We start from the raw sequence: 25,812 nt of genomic DNA, 5'->3' as shown, positions 1-25,812 counted from the left end.
GTTAAATTTAAGATTTATTGTAAAATGAGCTCTACTTCAACAAGAGCTACAGTCTTACCTATTATTGTTTCCATTTGCTGCATCCTATTACATGTTAGGAGTTGTGACAAATATCTTACATTTACTAACTTTCAGCCTTCCATCAACTCTAAGTTAATTAAATATTTCCCCTTTTTATATATGAAGAACCTGAGGAAAAGAGAAGCTACATCACTAGTTCAAAATCACACAGAATTCTAACCTATTATACCAAACAGAACCGTTCAACTTCAGCTTCTTCAGCGTTACTGGTTGGGGCATAGACTTGGGTTACTGTGATATTGAATGGTTTGCCTTGGAAACAAACAAATCATTCTGTCGTTTTTGGGATTGAATCCAAGTACTGCATTTCGGAGTCTTTTGTTGACCATGATGGCTACTCCATTTCTTCTAAGGGATTCTTGCCCTCAGTAGTAGATATAATGGTCATCTGAGTTAAATTCACCCATTCCAGTCCATTTTAGTTCTCTGATTCCTAGAATGTCGATGTTCACTCTTGCCATCTCCTGTTTGACCACTTCCAATTTGCCTTGATTCATAGACCTAACATTCCATGTTCCTATGCAACATTTCTCTTTACAGTATTGGGCCTTGCTTCTATCACCAGTCACATCCACAACTGTGTATTGTTTTTGCTTTGGCTCCATCCCTTCATTCTTTCTGGAGTTATTTCTCTACTGATCTCCAGTAGCATATTGGGTACCTACCGACCTGGGGAGTTTCTCTTTCAGTATCCTATCATTTTGCCTTTACATACTGTTCATGGGGTTCTCAAGGCAAGAATATTGAAATGGTTTGCATTCCCTTCTCCAGTGGACCACATTCTGTCAGTCTTCTCCACCATGACCCATCCGTCTTGGGTGGCCCCACATGGCATGGCTTAGTTTCATTGAGTTAGACAAGGCTATGGTCCATGTGATTAGATTGGCTAGTTTTCTGTGAGCATGGTTTCAGTGTGTCTGCCCTCTGATGCCCTCTTGCAACACCTACCATCTTGCTTGGGTTTCTCTTACCTTGGAGGAGGGGTATCTCCTCACCGCTGCCCCTCCTGACCTTGAAGGTAGAGTAGCTCCTCTGGGGTCTCCTGCGCCCACGCAGCCACCACTCCTTGGATGCGGGGTAGCTCCTCTTGGCTGCTCCTGCGCCGTCGCAGCCTGGCACTCTCGGCTACCGTCCCTGACCTCGGATGTGGGGTAGCTCCTCTTGGCCCTGCTTCTGCGAGGTCCGTCACAGCCGGCAGGCTTCTGCCGCACAGTCCATACAAGACCTTTTAGAACTAACACCCAAAAGATGTCCTTTTCATTATAGAGGACTGGAATGCAAAAGTAGGAAGTCAAGAAACACCTGGAGTAATAGAAAAATTTGGCCTTGGAATACGGAATGAAGCAGGGCAAAGTCTAGTAGTGTTTTGCCAAGAACATGCATTGGTCATAGCAAACACCCTCTTCCAACAACACAAGGGAAGACTCTACACATGAACATCATCAGATGGTCAACATTGAAATCAGACTGATTGTATTCTTTGCAGCCAAAGATTGAGAAGCTCTATACAGTGAGCAAAAACAAGACCAGGAGCTGACTGTGGCTCAGACAATGAACTCCTTATTGCCAAATTCAGACTTAAATTGAAGAAAATAGGGAAAACCACTAGACCATTCAGGTGTGACCTAAATCAAGTCCCTTATGATTATTCAGTGGAAGTGAGAAATAGATTTAAGGGACTAGATCTGATAGAATGCCTGATGAACTATGGACAGAGGTTCATGACATTGTACAGGAGACAGGGATCAAGACCATCCCCATGGAAAAGAAATGCAAAAAAGCAAAATGGCTGTCTGGGGAGGCCTTGCAAATAGCTGTGAAAAGAAGAGAAGCAAAAAGCAAAGGAGAAAAGGAAAGATATAACAATATAAATGCAGAGTTCCAAAGAATAGCAAGAAGAGAAAATAAAGTTTTCCTCAGTGATCAATGCAAAGAAATAGAGGAAAACAACAGAATGGGAAAGACTAGAAATCTCTTCAAGAAAATTAGAGATACCAAGGGAACATTTCATGCAAAGATGGGCTTGATAAAGGACAGAAATGGTATGGACCTAACAGAAGCAGAAGATATTAAGAAGAGGTGGCAAGAATACACCAAAGAACTGTACAAAAAACATCTTCATGACCCAGATAATCACGATGGTGTGATCACTCACCTAGAACCAGACATCCTGGAATGTGAAGTTAAGTGGGCCTTAGAAAGCATCACTATGAACAAAGCTAGTGGAGGTGATGGAATTCCAGCTGAGCTATTTCAAATCCTGAAAGAAGATGCTGTGAAAGTGCTTCACTCAATATGCTAGGAAATTTGGAAAACTCAGCAGTGGCCACAGGACTGGAAAAGGCCAGTTTTCATTCCAATCCCAAAGAAAGGCAATGCCAAAGAATGCTCAAACTACTGCACAATTGCACTTATCTCACACGCTAGTAAAGTAATGCTCAAAATTCTCCAAGCCAGGCTTCAGCAATACGTGAACCATGAACTTCCAGATGTTCAAGCTGATTTTAGAAAAGACAGAGGAACCAGAGATCAAATTGCCAACATCAGCTGGATCATGCAAAAAGCAAGAGAGTTCCAGAAAAACATCTATTTCTGCCTTATTGACTATGCCAAAGCCTTTGACTGTGTGGATCACAATAAACTGTGGAAAATTCTGAAAGAGATGGGAATACCAGACCACCTGATCTGCCTCTTGAGAAACCTACATGTGGGTCAGGAAGCAAGAGTTGACTATGCCAAAGCCTTTGACTGTGTGGATCACAATAAACTGTGGAAAATGCTGAAAGAGATGGGAATACCAGACCACCTGACCTGCCTCTTGAGAAACCTATATGAGGGTCAGGAAGCAAGCAGTCTGTTATTATGGAACAACAGACTGGTTCCAAATAGGAAAAGGACTGCATCAAGGCTGTATATTGTCACCCTGCTTATTTAACTTATATGCAGAGTACATCATGAGAAATGTTGGGCTGGAAGAAGCACAAGCTGAAATCAAGATTGCCGGGAGAAATATCAATAACCTCAGATATGCAGATGACACCACCCTTATGGCAGGAAGTGAAGAGGAACTAAAAAACCTCTTGATGAAAGTGAAAGAGGAGATTGAAAAAGTTGGCTCAAAGCTCAACTTTCAGAAAACGAAGATCATGGCATCTGGTTCCATCACTTTATGGGAAATAGATGGGGAAACAGTGGAAACAGTGTCAGACTTTATTTTGGGGGCTCCAAAATCACTGCAGATGGTTATTGCAGCTGTGAAATTAAAAGACGCTTACTCCTTGGAAGGAAAGTTATGAACAACCTAGATAGCATATTCAAAAACAGAGACATTACTTTGCCTAGAAAGGTCCGTCTAGTTAAGGCTATAGTTTTTCCAGTGGTCATGTGTGGATGTGAGAGTTGGACTGTGAAGAAAGCTGAGCATTGAAGAACTGATGCTCTTGAGCTCTGGTGTTGGAAAGACTCTTAAGAGTCCCTTGGATTGTAAGGAGATCCAACCAGTCCATTCTAAAGGAGATTGGTGCTGGGTGTTCTTTGGAAGGACTGATGCTAAAGCTGAAACTCCAGTACTTTGGCCACCTCATGTGAAGAGTTGACTCATTGGAAAAGACTCTGATGCTGGGAGGGATTGGGGGCAGGAGGAAAAGGGGACGACAGAGGATGAGATGGCTGGATGGCATCATCGACTCGATGGATGTGAGTTTGAGTGAACTCCGGGAGTTGGTGATGAACAGGGAGGCCTGCTATGCTGCAGTTCATGTGGTCACAAAGAGTCAGACACGACTGAGCAACTCACTGAACTGAACTGACACCAAATAGGTGCAAATGTAAATATATATTTTTAAAAATTTTTATTATTTAGATAACTTTTTTTGTTGTTTCTACTTACATTTTCCTAAGTGAAATTCTCTGAGTCTCAAAGCTTATTATCCTTTGTCAAATTATAAGGCTAAAATGCTATAAACAAATGTCCTCTCAATCAGTATTTTGTAAATTTGTTTGCAGTTTCATATTATCCTATACAATGGACATGACCTTTGGCAAACTTTGGGAGATGGTGAGGGACAGGGAAGCCCGGCGTGCTGCATCCATGGGGTTGCAAAGAGTGGGCAACTGATCAACAACACTGACAGATAATTAAAAGGCCAAGGCTTATATTTGTAGGAATCTAACTAGTGTTACTACTTTTCTTCATTTCTTAGTAAGTCACCTAAGCATATATTCCTGCAGTGACAACCCCAGCGAGAGGTTCAGTAGTGAGAATGGAACCAAAGATTGCAACTGCAGGAATCTTTCTCCCAGGAAGCAGCAGAACAGTACAAACTTCATAAGTAAGTGGTTTTATTTCATTGTGTTTTGGGGGAGGAAAACACCAGTTAACAGAAGAAAATGGTTCATCTGTGTGCATACGAGAGCTAACAAAAGAAGTGGCTGGCTAAATGGTCAAAGTTAATTGTTTACATATTTATGCTTCAATAAGGAAAAGAATTGTTCCTTAGTCACTAAGTCGTGTCCAACACTTTGTGACCCCATGGACTGTAACCTGCCAGTCTCCTCTGTTCATGGAATTTCTCAGGCAAGAATATTGGAGCAGATTGCCATTTTATTCTCCAGGGGATCTTCCCAACCCAAGGGTCAAACCCACATCTTCTGTATTGGCAATGGATTCTTTATCACTGAGCCACCTGGGGAAAGAAAGACAGAAGAATTGACTCTGATGGGAAAAACAGTATGGGTTTTTGGGAAAGACAAGTGAGTTTTTCAGAACACATTGGAACTAATGAAGTTTGTGACAGTGTCTATTTTAGCAGGCATGAGTAGTCTTTCCCTTTTCTTCGTGGCCATAAAATTTCCCCAGAGAAGGAACTTAAGGTAGGTTTCCTATCAGTCTCTTTCATGGGAGTTGTTTTTACCCTGAAGAGGGTATTCATGGCAGCCTCACTTCTCAGAAAGTAACTGAGCAGGACCCCATGGGGCCTTTCTGGGTGGGACAGAACTTCCCCCAAATCCTCTGCTTTAGCTCCTCTCTGAAGGGTCTGGCTAATAGTATTTGGTATATATTTCCAGAGGTGTTTTGTAGATGTTAAAAAAACCTCCCCCTCTCCAACAAATGGAAGATGTTAACTACTTGATGACCTTGAGTACAGAGCCCCAGGCCTGCTGGAGCCTAAGAACTGACGATGTTCACCCTTGTAACACTGCCTTATTCCCTCACCGTCAGCCATCAGAGAACTGTGCATGAGCTGATCACAGACCTTGCAACCTCCCTTCCTCATCTGGCTTTCAAAAGTTCTTTGCCAAAACCCTTCAGGGAGCTGTGACCTTTTTTTAGGGCAGAAGCCACCCTTCCTTGCATGGCCTTTCAATAAACCTTGCTCCAGACTGATGCTTTGCTTTGCTTGACACATGACCTGGAGTTAACAAGTTAACTTTTTGTCTGATAAGCAAAGCTCAGAGGAGGCTTCTTCCTGCATCTGTTGAATCTCAAGTTGTTTTTCAGCTTAAAATAATTCTCATATAAAAATGGAATATTTTAGGCTGGTGAATTCAGGTCCTTTTCAGTATTTTGAAGATGGTTTTCTTATTGTAATTATTCACTCTGGTTCCTGTTAATCTGTTCAGGTTCACTACTTAGGTAAGTACTGCTCACTTACCTTGCAGCTGCTAAAACTCTTAAATACCACTGTCTCCAGCAGTCAACTTGTTGCTACTTCGAATGTTACAATTCTCTTACTAGTCAATAAACATATCACTATCTCTTCCTATTTTTCAAATTCTTAATTTATTAATTTGATATCACATACTTATTAGGCAAATATAAAATACTTGGTTTAATGATGAGATGGCAAGAAACTTAAGAAAAAGTCCCTACCCACAAGATGCGTATGTGTGTATGAGAAATAGTGAAGATATAATCAAATGCCTTTTTCATGTGAGATTTAACTGATGAAACTTTTTCCTGACAGAGGTCTAGAGTAGCTTCCTGTGTGAGGCATTAGAAACTTGAAAGGTAAGGTGAGCCCAGGATGTGGAGTGTGGTTAAGGATGATATGATAATAGATATTGTTTTGGAGCAAAGGGCTTGCTGCCTAACACATGTAAAATTCCATACTTGGCATGAGCTTTTGAGAGAAGGAGAAGCTTTATTGTGAGGTCAACCAATAAGGAGATAGCAGACATGTCTGTTAATCTGTCTTCCTAATCTGAGTTTCAATCATGCTTCTATGAATTAGGGGGGGAGGGTGATATGTGAAATTTCTGATATGGCATGTGTTGACTAAAGAAATATTCACAATCTGAAAGTCAAGAGTTATGTTTTATTTGGTGGGGATTTTTGGAACTCTGAGCCTGAGAGGCAGTAACCCTAAGAGAACTGCTCTGGGGAGGTGATGGGGGAGCTAGGATATATAGGAGTTTTGCATCAAAGGGCAGATAATCAGGCAGTCAAAAGATTACTGTTAAATAAAGAAATCCAGAAATCACAAGTTAAGGAATTTAGCCCTTTTCTATGTATTTGTCGGTGTTGTTCAGTAACTCAGTCGTTTCTGATTCTTTGCGACGCCCTTGGACTGCAGCACAGCTAGGCTTCCCTGTCCTTCACTATCTCCTAGAGTTTGCTCCTTCATGTCAATGATGCCATCTAACCATCTCATCCTCTGTCAACCCCTTCTCATAGCTTCATTTAAAAACTTAATCATACACTACTTTGTATAAAATATGTAACTAAAGAGAACCTTCTGAATAGCACATTTAGTGCTCTGTGGTGACCTATATAGGAAGTAAATCCAAAAAAAAAAGAAGGGATGTATGTATATATGGGCTTCCCAGGTGCTGCAGTGGTAAGGAATCCGCCTGCCAGTGCAGGAGGCACAAAAGATATGGATTCAATCCCTTGGTTGGGAAGATCTCCTGGAGTAGGAAATGGCAACCCACTCCAGTATTCTTGCCTAGAAAATTCCATGGACAAAGGAGTCTGGCAGGCTAGAGTCTGTGGGGTCACAAAGAGTCAGACAAGACTGAGCACACACACATGTGTATATGTATAGCTGATTCATGTTGCTATGCAGCAGAAACTAATATATTTCAAACCAACAAAAATTAATTTAAAAACACTCATGAATCAGGTATTAGAGTACAAAACTCACTAATTGTAAAAAATATAGTGGGAAAAAGTTAAATTTTAAAAAGTCTCTTTACCCCTTCCTTTCTTCCTTCCCTCAGTCTCAGGAATTAGAGATGATCTAGATAAAATATTCTTGAGGAAGGTGGTAGAACATTTACATCTCAAGGCACACAGAGAGAAATGCAAGTTTCTCCTAGAAAATTAGCTTCCACTAACTGAATATGTGGACTTGCCAGGCAGCTCAGTGGTAAAGAATTCACCTGCCAATGCAGGCGATGCAGATTTGATCGTGGGTCTGAAGATCCCCTGCAGGAGGAAATGGCAGTCCACTCCAGTATTCTTTCCTGGAAAATTCCATGGACATAGGAGCCTGGTGGGCTACAGTCCATGCGATCAAAAAGAGTTGTTCATGACTTACCATTAAACAACAACAGAAACTGAATATGCAAAAACCAGTTTTAGGATGCTCAAAGAGTTTCATCTTGAGCATTTTTGGGGCAAGATTTCCTTCAATTTCTAAATAGCCATTCTTGTCTCCAGGGGATATTTCCCACCCAGGGATCAAGCCCCCATCTTCTGCATTGCAGGTAGATTCTTTACTGTCTGAGCCACCAGGGGGTTACCTTTCTAAATAGCCGATTCAGTTTAAATTTGAAGAAGTAACATCACTCCCTCACACTCACATACCTCTCCTCAGATGAACTTGAATCAGCATTCAAGTTACCATAAGGACTTGCTAAGGAATGTCAATACCAGGAAGAGAGAGCAGGATTTGGACTCTCTATCTCACACACACCCACACACACATACAGAGTTCAGATTATATGTGCTAATATACTATGATAAAAGTACACATAGTTGATTTTAGTTGCATTTCTTATATAACAGAGAAATTAAATGCAAAATTGCACATATTAGATATTTTTATTTTTATTCTGTAAAATGCCTGTTCATCCTCTTTGCCCTTTTTGCAAAAAAAAAAAAAAAAAAGGAGTGCTTATTTTTTCTTATTTATGTGTTTATTTTAAAATATGAAAATTAACCTTTCTCATAAGTTATGATCATTTTCTAAGTATAAAACCCACCTAAAGCTATAAGCTTTTGCATAGTTAAATGCCATGAGTTATGCTAAAATATATGTATAGTCTTGATGTTGAGATGGAACTGTTGATGGCCAAAATCCTGGCTTTCTCTGCGCACCAAAGCCTAATAAAAAATATGGAGAGTTTGGAGGAGATAGAAAGGTGGCTTTAATTCTCAACCAGTGGAGAGGGCAAAACAGTAGGCTCATACCTCAAAAACTGTGTCTCCCCTCCCATGAAGAAACGAAAGTGTTATTCACTCAGTCTTGTCCCGTTCTTTGCAGCCCCATGGACTGAAGCCCACCAGGCTCCCCTCTGTCCATGGAATCCAGGCAAGAATACTGGAGTGGGTAGCTATTTCTTTCTCCAGGGTATCTTTTAAGATGCAAGGACTCAGCTTGAAGTACAAATATTATTAATTTTTCTGAATATATAAATAAATTCCTCAATATAGATTTATTTTCTGAGTATAGATTTTATTCATTTCTGAGTATAGATTTATTTTAATGTTTTTTTTCCAAGTTTTTCCTTTTCATGGTGATATGTCTGGAGGTCCTTGGGGCATAGAGATTTTGGGATCATGATAAACATTTTGTTTTACAAAGTTACTGATAAAGTATGCTGTGAAACCTATTATTCTGCATCAAATGTGACTCTGAAAAGGACATTTTATTTTTTTTCTTTTTTTTAAAATTTTATTTTATTTTTAAACTTTACATAATTGTATTAGTTTTGCCAAATATCAAAATGAATCCATCACAGGTATACATGTGCTCCCCATCCTGAACCCTCCTCCCTCCTCCCTCCCCATACCATCCCTCTGGGTCATCCCAGTGCACCAGCCCCAAGCATCCAGTATCGTGCATCGAACCTGGACTGGCATCTCGTTTCATACATGATATTTTACATGTTTCAATGCCATTCTCCCAAATCTTCCCACCCTCTCCCTCTCCCACAGAGTCCATAAGACTGTTCCATACATCAGTGTCTCTTTTGCTGTCTCGTACACAGGGTTATTGTTATCATCTTTCTAAATTCCATATATATGCGTTAGTATACTGTATTGGTGTTTTTCCTTCTGGCTTACTTCACTCTGTATAATAGGCTCCAGTTTCATCCACCTCATTAGAACTGATTCAAACGAATTCTTTTTAATGGCTGAGTAATACTCCATTGTGTATATGTACCACAGCTTTCTTATCCATTCATCTGCTGACGGACATCTAGGTTGCTTCCATGTCCTGGCTATTATAAACAGTGCTGCGATGAACATTGGGGTACATGTGTCTCTTTCCCTTCTGGTTTCCTCAGTGTGTATGCCCAGCAGTGGGATTGCTGGATCATAAGGCAGTTCTATTTCCAGTTTTTTAAGGAATCTCCACAGTGTTCTCCATAGTGGCTGTACTAGTTTGCATTCCCACCAACAGTGTAAGAGGGTTCCCTTTTCTCCATACCCTCTCCAACATTTATTATTTGTAGACTTTTGGATCGCAGCCATTCTGACTGGTGTGAAATGGTACCTCATAGTGGTCTTGATTTGCATTTCTCTGATAATGAGTGATGTTGAGCATCTTTTCACGTGTTTGTTAGCCCTCTGACATATATCACAGCAGGATCCTCTATGACCCACCGCCCAGAATATTGGAAATAAAAGCAAAAATTAACAAATGGGACCTAATTAACCTTAAAAGCTTCTGCACATCAAAGGAAACTATCAGCAAGGTGAAAAGACAGCCTTCAGAATGGGAGAAAATAATAGCAAATGAAGCAACTGACAAACAACTAATCTCAAAAATACACAAGCAACTCCTACAGCTCAACTCCAGAAAAATAAATGACCCAATCAAAAAATGGGCCAAAGAACTAAATAGACATTTTATTTTTCAGAGTGGTTTTCCCCTGATGCCTTTTAGATATCTAGGCATTTAGCCTCTCTGTTTAAGTTTTTCTATCTCCTATCTATTTCTAAACTATACGACCTTTAGTAAGTTATTTTAGTTGCCCTCTTTATTCTTTGCTTAACCTTAGCTTTAGCGCCTTTATTTATGAAATGTGGAACATGAAGTTAATAATTTTATGTCATAAATGTCATATAAAGAAAAACATTTTATACATTCATATGAATAAAGAACTCAGGAAATTACTTAATTGTAGCCCTTAATAGTAGGGACAGGGAAGACTGGCGGGCTGCAGTCCATGGGTTTACAAAGGGCTGGACACCACTTGTGTGCTTAGTCATGTCTAACTCTTTGTGACCCCATAGACTGTAGCCCACCAGGCTCCTCAGTCCATAGGGATTCTTCAGGCAAGAATACTGGAGTGGGTTGCTGTGCCCTCCTCTAGGAGATCTTCCCAACCCATGGATCAAATCCAGGTCTCCTGCATTGCAGGCAGATTCTTTACTGTCTGAGCCACAAGGAAAGCCCAAGAATACTGGAGTGGGTAGCCTATCCCTTCTCCAGGGGATTTTCCTGACCCACGAATCATACTGGGGTCTCCTGCATTGCAGGCGGATTCTTTATCAGCTGAGCTACCACTTAGCTACTGAGTAACAAAAATGACTATTTCTGGCATTTATCTCTTTGTCTGCAAAGAGTCAGAAGTGACTTAGCAACTGAACAACAACAATCTCTTTAAAGACCATCAGTGGAGGAGGCGTTCATCTCTTAAAAGTGAGACAAAAATTTTTTTAAAAGAAATTGTTTACAAAATTAGTGCCATAATTGATTTTGATATCCAAACCTTGTTTTCAAGTCTATTTCTTCTTTTTTTATGTTTTAGGAAACCATAGCCAAAACTTATGCCCTAATGGCTGGGTGCAGAAGAAAGGGAAATGCTATAACTTTTTCAAAAACTATCAATCATGGATCGATAGCCAAAAACTCTGTTCAACAATGAAATCACATCTCTTGGTGATCCAAGATAAGGCTGAATTGGTAAGAGCTCATTTGCCATGAAAAAGGAAAAACAAAAAAACAAAAAAGCCCTTTTAAAACTAAGAGAAGAGCTTCTGTGTGCTCAGTGGTGTCTGACTCTTTGTGACCCCATGGACTATAGCCCACCAGGTTCATCTGTCCATGGATTTCCCAGGCAAGAATACTGGAATGGGTTGCCATTTCCTTCTCCAGGGAAATCTTCCCAACCCAGGGATCAAACCTGGGTCTCCTGCATTACAGGCAGATTCTTTACCGACTGAACCACCAGGGAAGCCCAGAGAGGTACTCATCAAAGGCGCTACCTATATCTGACAATATTCCTGGTATCTTGGATAGGACAGATGGAGGCTCCTTAGTGTTATTATTTATTTTCCCCATAAACATCAGTCTTCTTCAAGACTGCACATTGGTAGGCAAAAGGATAGCTATCTCTCCTTTGGGAAGACATTAATTCCTAGTTTTTGCTTCAAATTCTCTTTGCACCCTTTCATCAGTTGCTGTGTATATCATCCTCATGAATTCCATTAAGTAGCAAATACCTTTACACAATATATGCAAGAATACTTCAGAAACCTTTCCATATTAATTTCCTACCTTAAGTATGTAGAAAACCTCTTCAACTTTCTTAAGATTTTCCTGATTAGGAGGATAAATAGCAAAACCTTTTAAAGTCTGAACAAAGGTCAGAAGAAGCTGTTTTAATAGTGTAACAATTCATTTCCTCTGGATCCCTGTCACAGGATTTCTTACAGAGCAGTATACAAGATGGAATTTACTTTTGGATTGGATTGAACATTTCTTATCCACAAAATACATGGACCTGGCTGGATGGCACCCCATTAAATCTACAACTGTGAGTATTTGGCATTTGAGTGCGTGTGTGTGCCCAGTCATGTCCAACTCTTTGCAACCCTATGGACTGTCACCTGTCAGGCTGCCCTGTCCATGGAATTTTCCAGGCAAGAATACTGAAGTGGGTTACACTCCAGAGGATCTCCCCAACCCAGGGATTAAACCAGAGTCTCTTGCATCTCCTTCATTGGCAGGCAGATTATTTAACACTGCATCACCTGGCATTTGAGTTCTATAGGGGGAACTTAATAGTTCAACAGCCAGTCCCTACTAGGGGCTGCCTGAACCTGCAGGGAGCCAACTTGTTCCTACAGATTGAAGACTTTAATCTTTGTTAGTGTATAAATGATCAGGAAATTTGCCTTAGAGAAACAGACTCCTAAACTAATTTATTTTCATATTTGGCTTTCTTTTAGCTTACAGATAATGCTAGAGGTATAAATGGAAAATCATATCAATGCAAAATTCTCTAAATTTAAATTCTTATTACGTATTTCTTAAGAAAAGAGGTTTACAGAATAATTCTTATCTTTTAAATTGGAGTATAACTGCTTTGCAGTGTTGCATTAGCTTTTGCTGTAGTACAGCATGAAATGGTCACATGTATACATATATCCCCTCTCTCACATGCAAAATAAAGATCTTAGAAGACTGCTATGATCTGCATGTTTGTATCACCCCAAAATTCATGTGTTAAAATCCTAACCACAATGTATTAATACATCATGATGTATTAAGAAATAGGACCTTTGAGAGATGCTTAAATCATGAGGGTGGACCTTTCACAAAGGTAATTTCCCCCACCCCAATAACTGGGAAATATTAAGGAAAAATTTACATGTAACACAACAGACAGCCATTTGACTCTCTTCAAATTCTATTATCCCAATAAACAGTATCTGTATCTATTTTATGTACCTCGTTCATTTCTGTTTAAATTCTATGTGTAGAGAGTACTGAATCTTTGGGGATTCTGTGCTGATCCTCAAAACACAGGCAGAAGGTTTGGAGTGTCCAGGGCAAAAACTTCTATTCTTATTATCAAGGCTTGGAGGATCATTAAAAGTTGATTTAACTTCTTGAAAATTTGAAATTTGTGGTATCTCTTAAAGAGATGTGATATGGAGGAAATGAAGAAAGAAAATAGAGATGTTTGAGAGTGATACAGCAGACTTATCAGGCTGGCTGAGGGGAAGTAAAAATTGCTCAAAAGAAGGAAGTAACTCAGCAAATGAATGTTCTTAACCAGAGACTATTTACAATATCTTTTGTTAAAATTCATACTCTGTACTCACATATGCCACAATCTCTGTACACCCTCCACACTAAATTAACTTAAAAAATTTATCTCTGATTATTTTTAATGGATATCACCCAGCATATTTTTTTCTAGAAAATCAGCATTGACCCTTTTTTATTTTTAAATATTTTATTTTTAAGTTTTGTTGGAGTATAGTTGATTTAACATGTCCAATTAGCTTCAGACAGAGAAGGTGATGGCACCCCACTCCCGTACTGTTGTCTGGAAAATCCCATGGATGGAGGAGCCTGGTGGGCTGCAGTCCATGGGGTCGCAAAGAGTCGGACACGACTGAGCGACTTCACTTTTACTTTTCACTTTCATGCATTGGAGAAGGAAATGGCAACCCACTCCAGTGTTCTTGCCTGGAGAATCCCAGGGACAGGGAAGCCTGGTGGGCTGCAGTCCATGGGGTCGCAAAGAGTCGGACACGACTGAGCGACTTCCCTTTCACTTTTCACTTTCCTGCATTGGAGAAGGAAATGGCAACCCACTCCAGTGTTCTTGCCTGGAGAATCCCAGGGATGGGGGAGCCTGGTGGGCTGCCATCTATGGGGTCGCAAAGAGTCGGACACAACTGAAGCGACTTAGCACCACCAGCAGCATTAGCTTCAGATGTACAGCAAAGTGAATCGGTTATACATATATCCACTCCTTTTACCATTATATTTTTCGTATAGAATGTGATGCTTGGCCACCCACATGCAAACCTGCTTAGAATTATTAATTTGCTAATCTGATTCTTAGTTGAGTATTTTCTGATTTCTAAGATATTTTGCAGCTTATTTGTTTAAGACAGGAAAAGTTGGTTTGAACATCATGGAAAACCAGAATTTAGGGGAAGTTTCCTTCTTTTATGTTAAGGATAAAGAATCTGGGTATATCCTTATACACCCACATGCACAGAAATTTTCTTGTTGAGGTGTCTATGTGAGTTTACAAATTTTAAAAGAGAGTTGATGTCTTGTAGAAGCAAAGAGGCTCATTACAAACAGTGAAAAAAGATTTTTGAAAGGGCTCATTCTATTCTGGCTCCTATAACAAAATACCACAGGCTGGGTAGCTTATAAGCAACAGAAATGTATTTCCCACAGTTCTGGAGTGTGGGATTCCAAGATAAAAGTACCAGAATGATCTTGTTTTGTTAAGAGGATTCTTCTTGGTTTGCAGCCAGAGCCTTCTCAATATGTTCTCACATAGTGGAAGGGGCTGGAGATCTCTCTAGAATCTCCTTTGTAAGGAAATAATCCCATTCATGAAGGTTCCACCCTCATGACTTAAGCATCTCTCAAAGGTCCTAATTCCTAATATATCATTTTGAGGTTAGGATTTTAACATACGAATTTTGGGGTGATACAAACATGCAGATCCTAGTGGTCTCCTAAAATCTTTAGTTTTTGCATGATGGAATGGATTGGGAAACCAATGTTTCTTACATTTTAATTTTCATTTTAATTCCACATAGTAATGATATTTACAAATGACTGTTTGGGTTAGAAAACTATTTAGAGGAACTCCTTCATTAAATAAATTGCTTTTAATGTGCATTTGCTCTCTAAATATTGCAATGTCTCAAAACTCCAGATTGGAGAGTACATTCTTCCTAAGAAGAGAGAAAACAGAAGATACACAGAATTGTGCTTTTAGCAGAGTGAGAACAGATGTCTGGGAAAGAGTCCAGCTTTCATGGGAGTCACTAGCGTGTTGCCTTTTCCTCCATAGATTTCAAGTTCTTGGAGAGGTTGAAGATGATGCTTGTGCTTTAATAACAAAAAAGGGTGTTTTTTCTGAAAAGTGCCCCATTCAGAATTACTGGATTTGTCAAGGTGTTGTTCCTTCATCTACAGACACTGACCTCTGAATTGATCACAGGTATAAATCTTCCTCTTTAAAAAAAGTATGCATTTTTGTGGAAACACTTTGTTTCTACAACAAATATTATTGTGATAGTGCTGACAATAGTGTGGACGTGGGTCACTACCCATCTAGGCAATCAGCCTTGAGTTCTTGGCTCTACCAGAGGACTTAAATGACATTTTCATAGTCATCTCTCATGAATGATACTGACTGTTTCAGACAGAAACTATTGCTTTGTGTCCTCAAGAATTCTCTCCCTACACCTTGCCTTCACCATTAATGGAAAAACTTTTTACTTTTTCAAAGATAAGCCATTGGATGTTACATTTTTGAATTTTCTACCATTGAATCTACACATTCGTCTGTGTCTTGTCACTTTTTTCTCTCCATTTCCAAAAAGAAAAAAAAAAAAAAAAGCCACACTTCTTTCTATCTAAATCAGATCTCCAAGTCTACGGTCAGGATTGCATCCATTTAATTTTTTTCAAGGAGATCCCTTCCTTGATTATGTCTTCTTTAACCTCTCTCTTCTTATGCCTTCCTTTACAAGAAAATTGTTCATTAACCACATGAGTCTTTTGGTTTCCACCCAGTTTTCCTCATCCGTTTTAAGTCAAATTTCCTAAAATTTTTTATACTTGCCTTCCTCTTTCTGTTTCTCAGTCCACATTCTAAAATGTAGTTTCTGCTTTTCCTACTATTGCACTGACATGTTCTCTCCACACTTTTGACTAAATACAGTCAGGACTGTTTACTTTCACTTTATCTCTCAGCAGTGTTGCTCCTTGTTGACCTGGCGTTCATTTTTGAAACATTTTTTAACCTTAGCACCTATGATGCAAAGTTTTCTTGAAATTCTCTCTACCTGTCCAACTAGTCCTCCTCAGTATTTTCTGCAACATCTATTCTCTCGTCTGATCTCTTAAATAATGATATTCCTCAGAGTTCTTGTGGGTCCTCTATTACACGCAACTATTGGCTAAACTCATCCACTCTATAACTTCAATTGCTATCAATTTATTTTATTTTTAAATAATTTTTATTGACGTGTAGTTGATTTACAATGTTGTGGTAGTTTCAAGTGTACAGCAAAGTGAATCAGTTATCAGTTCAGTTCAGTTCAGTTCAGTTGCTCAGTCATGTTGGACTCTTTGCGACCCCATGGACTGTGGCATGCCAGGCTACCCTGTTCATCACCAACTCCCAAAGCTTGCTGAAACTCATGTCCATCGAGTCAGTGATGCCATACAACTGTCTCATCTTCTGTCATCCCCTTCTCCTCCTGCCTTCAATGTTTCCCAGCATCATGGTCTTTTCCAATGAGTCAGTACTTTGCATCATATGGCTAAAGTATTGGAGTTTCAGCTTTAGCATCAGTCCTTCCAATGAATATTCAGGACAGATTTCCTTTAGGATTAATTGGTTTGATCTTGCAGTCCAAGGGACTCTTAAGAGTCTTATCCAACACCACACTTACAGTTATACATATACATATATTCATTCTTTTTTTAAAGAGTCTTTTTTACATATAGGTCATTACAGAGTATTAAGTAGAGTTCCTTATACTATACAGCAGGTTCTTATCAGTTATACATATAAAACAACTAATTTCATATGTACTTGAGTGTATATGTTGGGGCTTCCCTGGTAGCTCTGTGGTAAAGAATTTGCTTTCAACACATGCGGGTTTGATCCCTGGGTCAGGAAGATCCCCTAGAGAAAACCCAGTCCAGTATTCTTGCCTTTAAAACCCCATGGATGGAGCAGCCTGGCAGGCTACAGTCCTTGGGGTCACAAAAGAGTCGGACACAACTGAACTACTAAACAAGGGTGTATATGTCAGTCCCAATCTCCCCAATTCATTGACTACTCCCAAACCCATACTTCTAGCCCAGACCTTATTATAGAGGATTGCCCATTGGACATCTCTATATACATCTACATCTCAAGACCCATTAACTAATGAACTTAAACAGATTAGCTTAGTGGATTGGTAGCAACATGCTCACTCTAGTTCAAGCCAGAACTTTTGGAGTCAACCATGACTTCCTCCTTCTTCTCTCTCTCAATATTCAAAAATTCATTTAAACCCTGTCAATTTTATCACACGATTATTTCTGGAGTCTGTCTCTATACAGACTTTATTAATCACCCAATCATCTTAGATTATTGCTCTAGCTTTTCTGTCTGCTGCAGTCCATTCTCCATGTTGTCATCATGGTTTAGATTCTTTGAACCTCACATCCCCTACATTACTCACCACCTAATTTCCTTCAGTGGCTTTTCACAGTTTAAACCTTTACCAGCTCCTCCAGCCGCTCTTTATTCCTCCCCCACCTCCATGCTGGTAATGATGCAAGCACACTAACCCTGTTTCGGTTCCTCAAATGTGGCATGCTGTCTTTTGCCTCTAATCTAATCATATGTTTGCTTCAGCTCAACAAACACTGTTCCCTTTCTCACTCTTCTGTTCAACTCTTCCTTATTTTTCAGGTCACCAGTGAAATGTCATTTGCAAGAAAATACTTCTGTGACTATTGTCCACTCCAGGCTAAATTGTAAGGATTTAATATATATTTTCATAGTTCCCTGTGCTGATTTTAATCTTAACATTTAGAACCTTTTTTTTTCTTAACCATTGTTTAATTATTCATATTTCTTCATGTGCTGTAAACTCTGTAAAGTGAATAATCCTCATCATTGTGTGAACAAGATGTGTGATTCATACTGGTAGATAAGTACTTTTTAATGTTATCAAGTATGTATTTGCAATATGTTCCCCAGCATCATTTTTACTAGTTAGGTAGAGTTTTCCCTAGTTTTGATAAACAAAACCTGCATACAGAGAAATAAAGTCACTGCTGTTTTTTTTTTTTTTTAAATAAATACCAGTGTTAGATTTACAGACTAATAAATAAAAATTTCCAGGTTTCTTGCTTGTTTGTGCTTTTAACCAAGAACCTACATTGAGGCTTGGAGCTGAGAGATTACTAATGTTTGCTGATTGACTTTAAATTCACCAAGAAAACTATTTTAAGGTCTTAGATCCATTAACAGCAAAATTTAAAGATCATAAAAGAATTTTAAAAATGTATTTCAAATTCATATGTATAAACAGAAATAATTACAGCTTTGTAGGGAAAGAAATATAAGATGTTCAACTCAAAAAATTTAAATGCAAAGAGCATAAAACCATGCTTACTTAATATAACAAATGCAAAAATATGTACCGTTTTATTAATATGAACATTTGAGAAATGTCAAAAAAAATTGATAAACGTTACAGTTGAAGGGAAGGGGAGAAAGATTAAGAGATCTGAGGATCTCTTGTTTCAATGATTTTTGAAACACTGGTTTTGATGCAAACGTTTAAACATTTAAATATTATGAAAGAATTAGTCTGCACATTGAGTATTGCCTTGGAAAGAAAGTGAAAGTCATTCAGTCGTGTCCAACTCTTTGCTGTCCGACTCTTTCTTTGCTGTCCGTCCGACTCTTTGCTCTCTGTCCAACTCTTTCTTTGCTTTCCGTCCAACTCTTTGCTGTCTGATTCTGCGACCCCATGGATTATACAGTCCATGGAAATCTCCAGGCCAGAATACTTGAGTGGGTAGTCTTTCCCTTCTCCAGAGGATCTTCCCAACCCAGGGACTGAACCCAGGTCTCCCTCATTGTGGGCGAATTCTTTACCAGCTGAGCCACAAGGGAAACCTAAGAATCCTGGAGTAGGTAGCCTATCCGTTCTCCAGCAGATCTTCCCGACCAAGGAATGGAACCAGGGTCTCCTGCATTGCAATCTATGCCTTAGATCAAACCAAAAATACAACTCCAAGAAGATAAGAGAATCAATAACTAAAATCCGAATAGTAAGCTACCCATAAGTATTGAATTACTATTCTGGGACATCCATCCATAGATATCACATATTAATGGAGTTCATATCCCCATTTCCAAGTGAGCCCTCTTTTTTTTCCAACAAATTGAATGATAAGGTTTGAAGATTTATTAACCACTATTGCTGTCGAGTCACTTAAATCCTGTCTGACTCTTTGTGACCCCATGGACTGCAGCACACCAAGCTGCATGTGGTTATCCAGGCAAGAATACTGGAGGGGATTGCTGTTTCCTTCTCCTAAGTGATTCCTCTCAAGTCAAATGAAGTGTCACATGTTCACTCTCACACAATGATGAAGTTATATTTCTCATTTTTCTCCATTTATATTCAGTAGTGTTGAACACTTTGGGTTTCCCATCAATCATTGTAAAAATTAGCATGTTACTTTCCTGTTTTGTTTATGCTTATTAGTATATAAATACGTATATGCATGTGTATCTTTATATTTACGTGCATATGCATTATACTTAAAGTATAATACAAATTATAATCAAGGATAAAAAAGTTTTCACTCTTAGAAGTTGTCTTCTCATAATTTGAGATATTAAATGTCCAATTCTAACCATACTTATCTATTATCGCCCCCCAATGGACATGTGAGAGAATATTTGTGATTTTATTTAAAAAACACCAAAACTCTCAATTTGCTTTTACAAAGTAACTTTATTTTAATACTAATTCATATACTTAGGGCAGGCTTTTAAAAAATCTATGTCACTAAGTAATGAAATAGCATTAGGTCCCATAAAAGCCATGAGTCATACAAAGGGATTTTTTGACATTGTTACTCTATTGTTAGAGAAGGCTGATACAATGACCATATAATTTTTAAAATTATAACTTGAAACAGTGTATTTTTCTATTTGATTTTGGACACTCCAGTATTAGAAGGCTTACAGGTCTAATATGTGAGTATTGCAGCATCTGTATCCTAGAAAATATGCATTGTTCTCATTTTATGCTTCTGCAAATATATGTAAACGGATTTATGTGTCTGGAGTTAAACTGTTGCTACACTGGTGCTCTCAGAGGCCCAGATTCAGCTCTCTGACCAAACGAAAATGACCTTAAACTTCACCTAAAAAGCAATAAGTAATATAGAAGCAAATAATTTTTTCATTAGGCAGATAACTGTCGTCTTTGCCACCATGCACTTTTCCTCGTTTTGTCATGTGAGCTTACAGCTGAGATCTGTGCACCTCTGTCTGCATCCGTGTCACATACCAGCCCAGACTCTCTCCTGAATTCTAGAACTGTACATCCTACTTCCTGTGAAGCGTTTCCCCCTGGAATTCCTGCCAACTCCTAAAATTCAGTAATTCCAAAATATCCTTTTCCTGCTGTGTCAGTTAGTAATCCCACTGTTCCTCTGATTGACTTCCTAAAGGGAAACATGGAATTTATTTTTTTTAACATCTATTCTTCATCTCATTGTCTGATGTTTTCTGGGAGTTTATCTCTGAAAGAGTTTCTGAGTCACTTAACTCTTCTCTATTCTTCTACCACCATTTCTGACACTGCTTTTATCGTTTCTTCTTTCAATCAATTGGAAAGACTTTCAAATAATTTCTTGACCCATCAAGTATCTAGTATCTTTAAAGAAATAACCTAAAGGTACTTGAAGTTTAGAGCATCAGTTCTAAACTTCACTACTTCAGTTAGTATAGCAAATAATTCCCCCTGAATCTGGCCCTGGGTCTCCTTCCCTCTTTTTCTCCCTCCCCGATCCCCACTTTCAGCTCCGAATTTTATTCTTTCCCCTCTCATTCTGGTGCTTCCAGACAATTATAGCTTCTCAATTTTGTAGCATTTGCTAACCTCATATATGCTTTTCACTCTGCTGCCAGTGTTTTTCCTGAAAATGTTCTTCCTTGAATATCTCCACTTTCTTAACTTGTCAATTAAAAAATATCTTCTCTAGGCACCTCTTTCTCAAATTTCGGACACTTTCTATCTTGTGCTACCAGTGAACCTTGCATACTTCATATCCATTTAATTTTGTACTTTTTACACTGTTTGATAATTCAATGTTTGAAGGTTCATCTATTCAGTGTCTGCTTTTCTAGACAAATTATAGGCAATGCTAAGTTTCTTGTCCCATTTATTCTATTCTAGTTTTCAATTAAAATAATTTTATTTACTCCCAATACAGGAGAACAATGAAGTAATAATATAACACAAGCTGTTAAAATTAAGACCTTAAGAACAAAGTCCTGAGTTTTCTAAGAAACCATGCAATGGTTGGTTTTAATTAGGAAAGAGATTTTCTCTTTTTGTCTTTTATGTGACTCTGTATGGTTCTTTCCCCTATTCATGTTGAGATTGAAATAATCAAATAAACATTTATAAACAATGGGAACGAGGAGAGAACAGAGAGGAAAACAAAATGAGAATGAGGGTGAGAAGAGAGCTTAGAAAAATGGAATTGATATGGTCGATAACAGAAGATGTAACAACGAGACTCTGCTAAGTTATTTTCCTAAATTCTTATGAGTCCAGTATGTGTTCTCTTTTTACAACTGTTTAAATTTCTATCAGTGAGTATACATGAAGCACCCGTAGGATGCAGAACACAGATTTCACAATTATTTCAAGAAAACAATGTTTTACAAAGAGATATTGTTAACCTTGAGTAAACATGAAGATAATATCTTCTGAAGAGTTACACATTCTGACATACAACCTAATTCATTTTCTCAAATAGAGAGCAGTTAGCGCAGCAAGGTTCAAATCACTTCCTCACCCACCTGCCCCCCAAAGTTGTACTATTCATGATGTCCATCGCACAATAGGTCCTTGGCATTCACAAATAGCACTCTGCAAGTTCACATTGTTTACTCATCACCTTGATTCTGTCACATGACAGTCTGAATGTGAAATCTTTTTATTACTGTTTCATTTTTTCTTCTATGTGTTCGGTGTGTGAAAGTGATTCACTCAACTAGTAAGTCAACATGTTATGCACTATTCTTGTGTTGAACTACACTACATTATTCATGAGTGAATCTCATGAAGTTATGCAAATATTGCAAAACTAAAAGAAAATCAACTAGGACTGATAATGAAATTAACAGTAAAAATACCAGAATTCTTACTTAACAAAACAAGCAATTTTGAATGACATTAGTCAATTCATATTATTAAATCTCTTGAAATGTCATCGAAAATTTTCATACATATTTTAATGTATTACCTATCAGATTTGATTCTAAAAGCAATTTGGGAACTTTTAAATATGCTGTGGCATGTACATCTTGAATGCCAAGAATGTAACAGATTTATAAAAATTGACTTAGAGGTTTTGAGTGAAATATCAATGAACATTTCTAAGCATGAATTTCATGTACCTTTATATTAACATATTTCTTTCTGAAGGAATAAAAATTACATTTTATGTAAAGTATGTTAAATCTAGGGTGTCTTAACTTTTTGATGTGCATATGTCTGGTTTGCTGCAAATCCATTTTCTAACTAAATGGGTCCTGGCACTGCTGACCCCAGTTTTGTGTAAATAGGCACATTCACCAATCCCAATTATTTTAAACCTGAAACAAAACACAAAAGGGGGGAAAAAAAAGGGCCACAGAATGAGTGGATACTGAAGAAAATTATTGTCTTCTCTCAGATTTTATTCTAACCCAACATCATATTATTTGAATATAAAGCAAAGTGAATTCATATGTTTTGCCTGTCCTAAAACATAGCTTTATAAACTGTATAGTCCTTGGAATTCTCCTGGCCAAAATACTGGAGTGGGTAGCCATTCCCTTCTCCAGGGGATCTTCCCAACCCAGGAATCAAACCCAGCTCTCCCACACTGTAGGCAGATTCTTTGCCTTCTGAGCCACAAAGGAAGCCCGAGAATACTGGAGTGGACAGCCTATCTCTTCTCCAGGGGATCTTCCCAACCCACTAATCAAACTGGGGTCTCCTGCACTGAAGGCAGATTCTTTACCAGCTGAGCTACCAAGGAAGCCCTTATACACTCAAAATATCAATAATCTATATGATGAAGAAGGGAAGGCTCTATTACCAAATATATTTTAAATGTTGTATAATATTCTAATTATTTAACATCTTTGAAAACTAATTTTTATTTCACCTGTATTATTATGGAATAATACATATTACACCTCTCACAGTTTCTGTACAGGTTGTATGGTACAATGATTATATGAAGCATTGTGTTTGGAATATTATAGGCTTTAAATAATTTGTATAATAACTTGTGTTACCATTTTGTTTCCTGGGCTCATTTTTTCTCCACCAGAGGGAAACTTCCAGGAGAACAGTGTGTATGGATTATAACTCAGATCTCTCCATGATGGGAAAGGCTCTAAGCACCGGTTTCAGGGGTGTCAGTTATATACTCAGGACTTACCAGTCCTGGTTGTATAGCGTTCCATCGATCCACTTCCAAGTCTGCCCTGGTTTTCGCCTCAGTCCAATCCAATATTGAGAATGGTCAGAATATCGCTTCAGGAAATTCTTTAATAAAGAATATTTATAGAATAAATAGCAACTGCCTCCTTCTCTTGAATTTTTTGGTCTAAGTCATTATACATTAAAAAAAAAAAACACACACACAGACTTTCAGATTTGGAAATGATCTCAGGGTGACTTTGCCCTTCTCTGGTTCATGACTCAATTCACAGGCATGTTACTCTTGTAAGAGCTTTTGTAGCAAATTGCACTGGGTAGCTCTCTCTCTTTTTTACTTTCTATAAGAGTTTTTATAAAACAGAAATTAATTTTTCTGTGAAGGCTTGATCTAACTTGATCAAATCTTTCTAGGTTTGGTGGCTTTTAGGATGGGAGAATTTTGTTCAGCAGTAAATTGTATTGAATAGTTATTGGCTCATTCAGATTTTATATATCTCTGTATTTATTCTGATACATTATATTTTCTGTTATTTATTACCACTAACCTAGCTTGGACTGTAAGGAGATCCAACCAGTCCATTCTAAAGGAGATCAGCCCTGGGTGTTCTTTGGAAGGACTGATGCTAAAGCTGAAACTCTAGTACTTACTTTGGCCACCTCATGCGAAGAGTTGACTCATTGGAAAAGACTCTGATACTGGGAGGGATTGGGGGCAGGAGGAGAAGGGGACGACAGAGGATGAGATGGCTGGATGGCATCACTGACTTGATGGACGTGAGTTTGAGTGAACTTCGGGAGATGGTGATGGACAGGGAGGCCTGGCGTGCTGCGATTCATGGGGTCGCAAAAAGACGGACACGGCTGAGTGACTGAACTGAACTGAACCTAGCTTTATGGGTTGGTTTGATTTTGGTTAATAATTGCCTTGCATATCTTTTCTTTGTACGTCTTCTCTAACTTTCCTGTGTGTGTGTGTGTGTGTGCATTAGTTATGTCTCTGTAAGTAGGACATAATTAAACTTCATTGTTTTTTAAAGCCAATCTAAAAATTTTTGTCTTTTAAGAGATAAATTAAAAATATTTACATTTTATCATGATTTTTGTTATATTTGGATTTATCAATGTGTTTTATTTATTTTTTCATCTTTATTTTTGCTAAATTCTGTTGGATTGATTTTTTATGTCTTTATTTGAATACCTTTTTTTTTTTTTTTTTTTTTTTTTTTTCAATTTTATTTTATTTTTAAACTTTACATAATTGTATTAGTTTTGCCAAATATCAAAATGAATCCGCCACAGGTATACATGTGTTCCCCATCCCGAACCCTCCTCCCTCCTCCCTCCCCATACCATCCCTCTGGGTCGTCCCAGTGCACCAGCCCCAAGCATCCAGCATCATGCATCGAAACTGGACTGGCAACTCGTTTCCTACATGATATTTTACATGTTTCATTGCCATTCTCCCACATCTTCCCACCCTCTCCATCTCCCACAGAGTCCATAAGACTGTTCTATACATCAGTGTCTCTTTTGCTGTCTCGTACACCGGGTTATTGTTACCATCTTTCTAAATTCCATATATATGCGTTAGTATACTGTATTTATGTTTTTCCTTCTGGCTTACTTCACTCTGTATAATACCCCACTGCTGGGCATACACACTGAGGAAACCAGAAGGGAAAGAGACACGTGTACCCCAATGTTCATCGCAGCACTGTTTATAATAGCCAAGACGTGGAAGCAACCTAGATGTCCATCAGCAGATGAATGGATAAGAAAGCTGTGGTACATATACACAATGGAGTATTACTCAGCCATTAAAAAGAATACATTTGAATCAGTTCTAATGAGGTGGATGAAACTTGAATACCTTTTTAAACATTTTTTTATTCTTTCATGATTACCACTGAATTCTTAAGAAATATGCCTATCTATCTATATATATATTCTAATTTTTAGATTATCTATGTATAAACAATTCTTTAAATAACTGTTTGGACAATTATCCTTTTCTTCAAGGTCTTCTAACTGGGTGCCATAATTTTTTTACATCTCCATAGTTTGTAATTGTATTTCTTAGGCTGAGTAGTCTTTTCTCCTTTTCTGTAATCAATCTTGTCTATTCAGAGAACCAGTTTTCCTCCTGTATATCCTCACTTATTATTTTGTTCTACTCTTTTTCTCTTATGCTTATTCTACTAATTTAACAAATAAATAATAAAGCTCTTGTTCTGTTTCCATGTCCATCTGATATTTCTCATTTTCCCCCTGTTTTAATTCCATAATTTATTATTCTATGGAAT

At 38.2% G+C, this 25,812-nt stretch overlaps 1 protein-coding gene across 5 annotated transcripts in view; it reads left to right on the top strand.

Moving 5' to 3' along the window:
* Positions 1-24,698, top strand: part of LOC133248154 (killer cell lectin-like receptor subfamily F member 1) — a 75,470-nt gene extending 50,772 nt beyond the window's left edge. The window contains exons 3-8 of one of the 5 annotated variants that reach the window (XR_009736627.1): positions 4,284-4,412; positions 11,068-11,222; positions 11,963-12,075; positions 15,097-15,246; positions 17,725-17,789; positions 23,397-23,846. Coding sequence is in view for 4 of the 5 variants with exons in the window: in XM_061417943.1 (XP_061273927.1) it covers positions 4,284-4,412; positions 11,068-11,222; positions 11,963-12,075; positions 15,097-15,235 (536 nt within the window). In the remaining variant the exon portion in view is untranslated. Of the gene's footprint in view, positions 1-4,283; positions 4,413-11,067; positions 11,223-11,962; positions 12,076-15,096; positions 15,247-17,724 lie in introns of all 5 variants that reach the window. The other 4 variants (XM_061417943.1, XM_061417941.1, XM_061417944.1 and 1 more) reach the window with 4 other exon arrangements.
* The last annotated feature ends 1,114 nt before the right edge of the window (positions 24,699-25,812 follow it).

This window comes from Bos javanicus, chromosome 5, assembly GCF_032452875.1.
Source record: "Bos javanicus breed banteng chromosome 5, ARS-OSU_banteng_1.0, whole genome shotgun sequence".
In the NCBI taxonomy this organism is placed as follows: Eukaryota; Metazoa; Chordata; class Mammalia; order Artiodactyla; family Bovidae; genus Bos; species Bos javanicus.
This window is presented reverse-complemented; position numbering and strand designations above follow the sequence as displayed.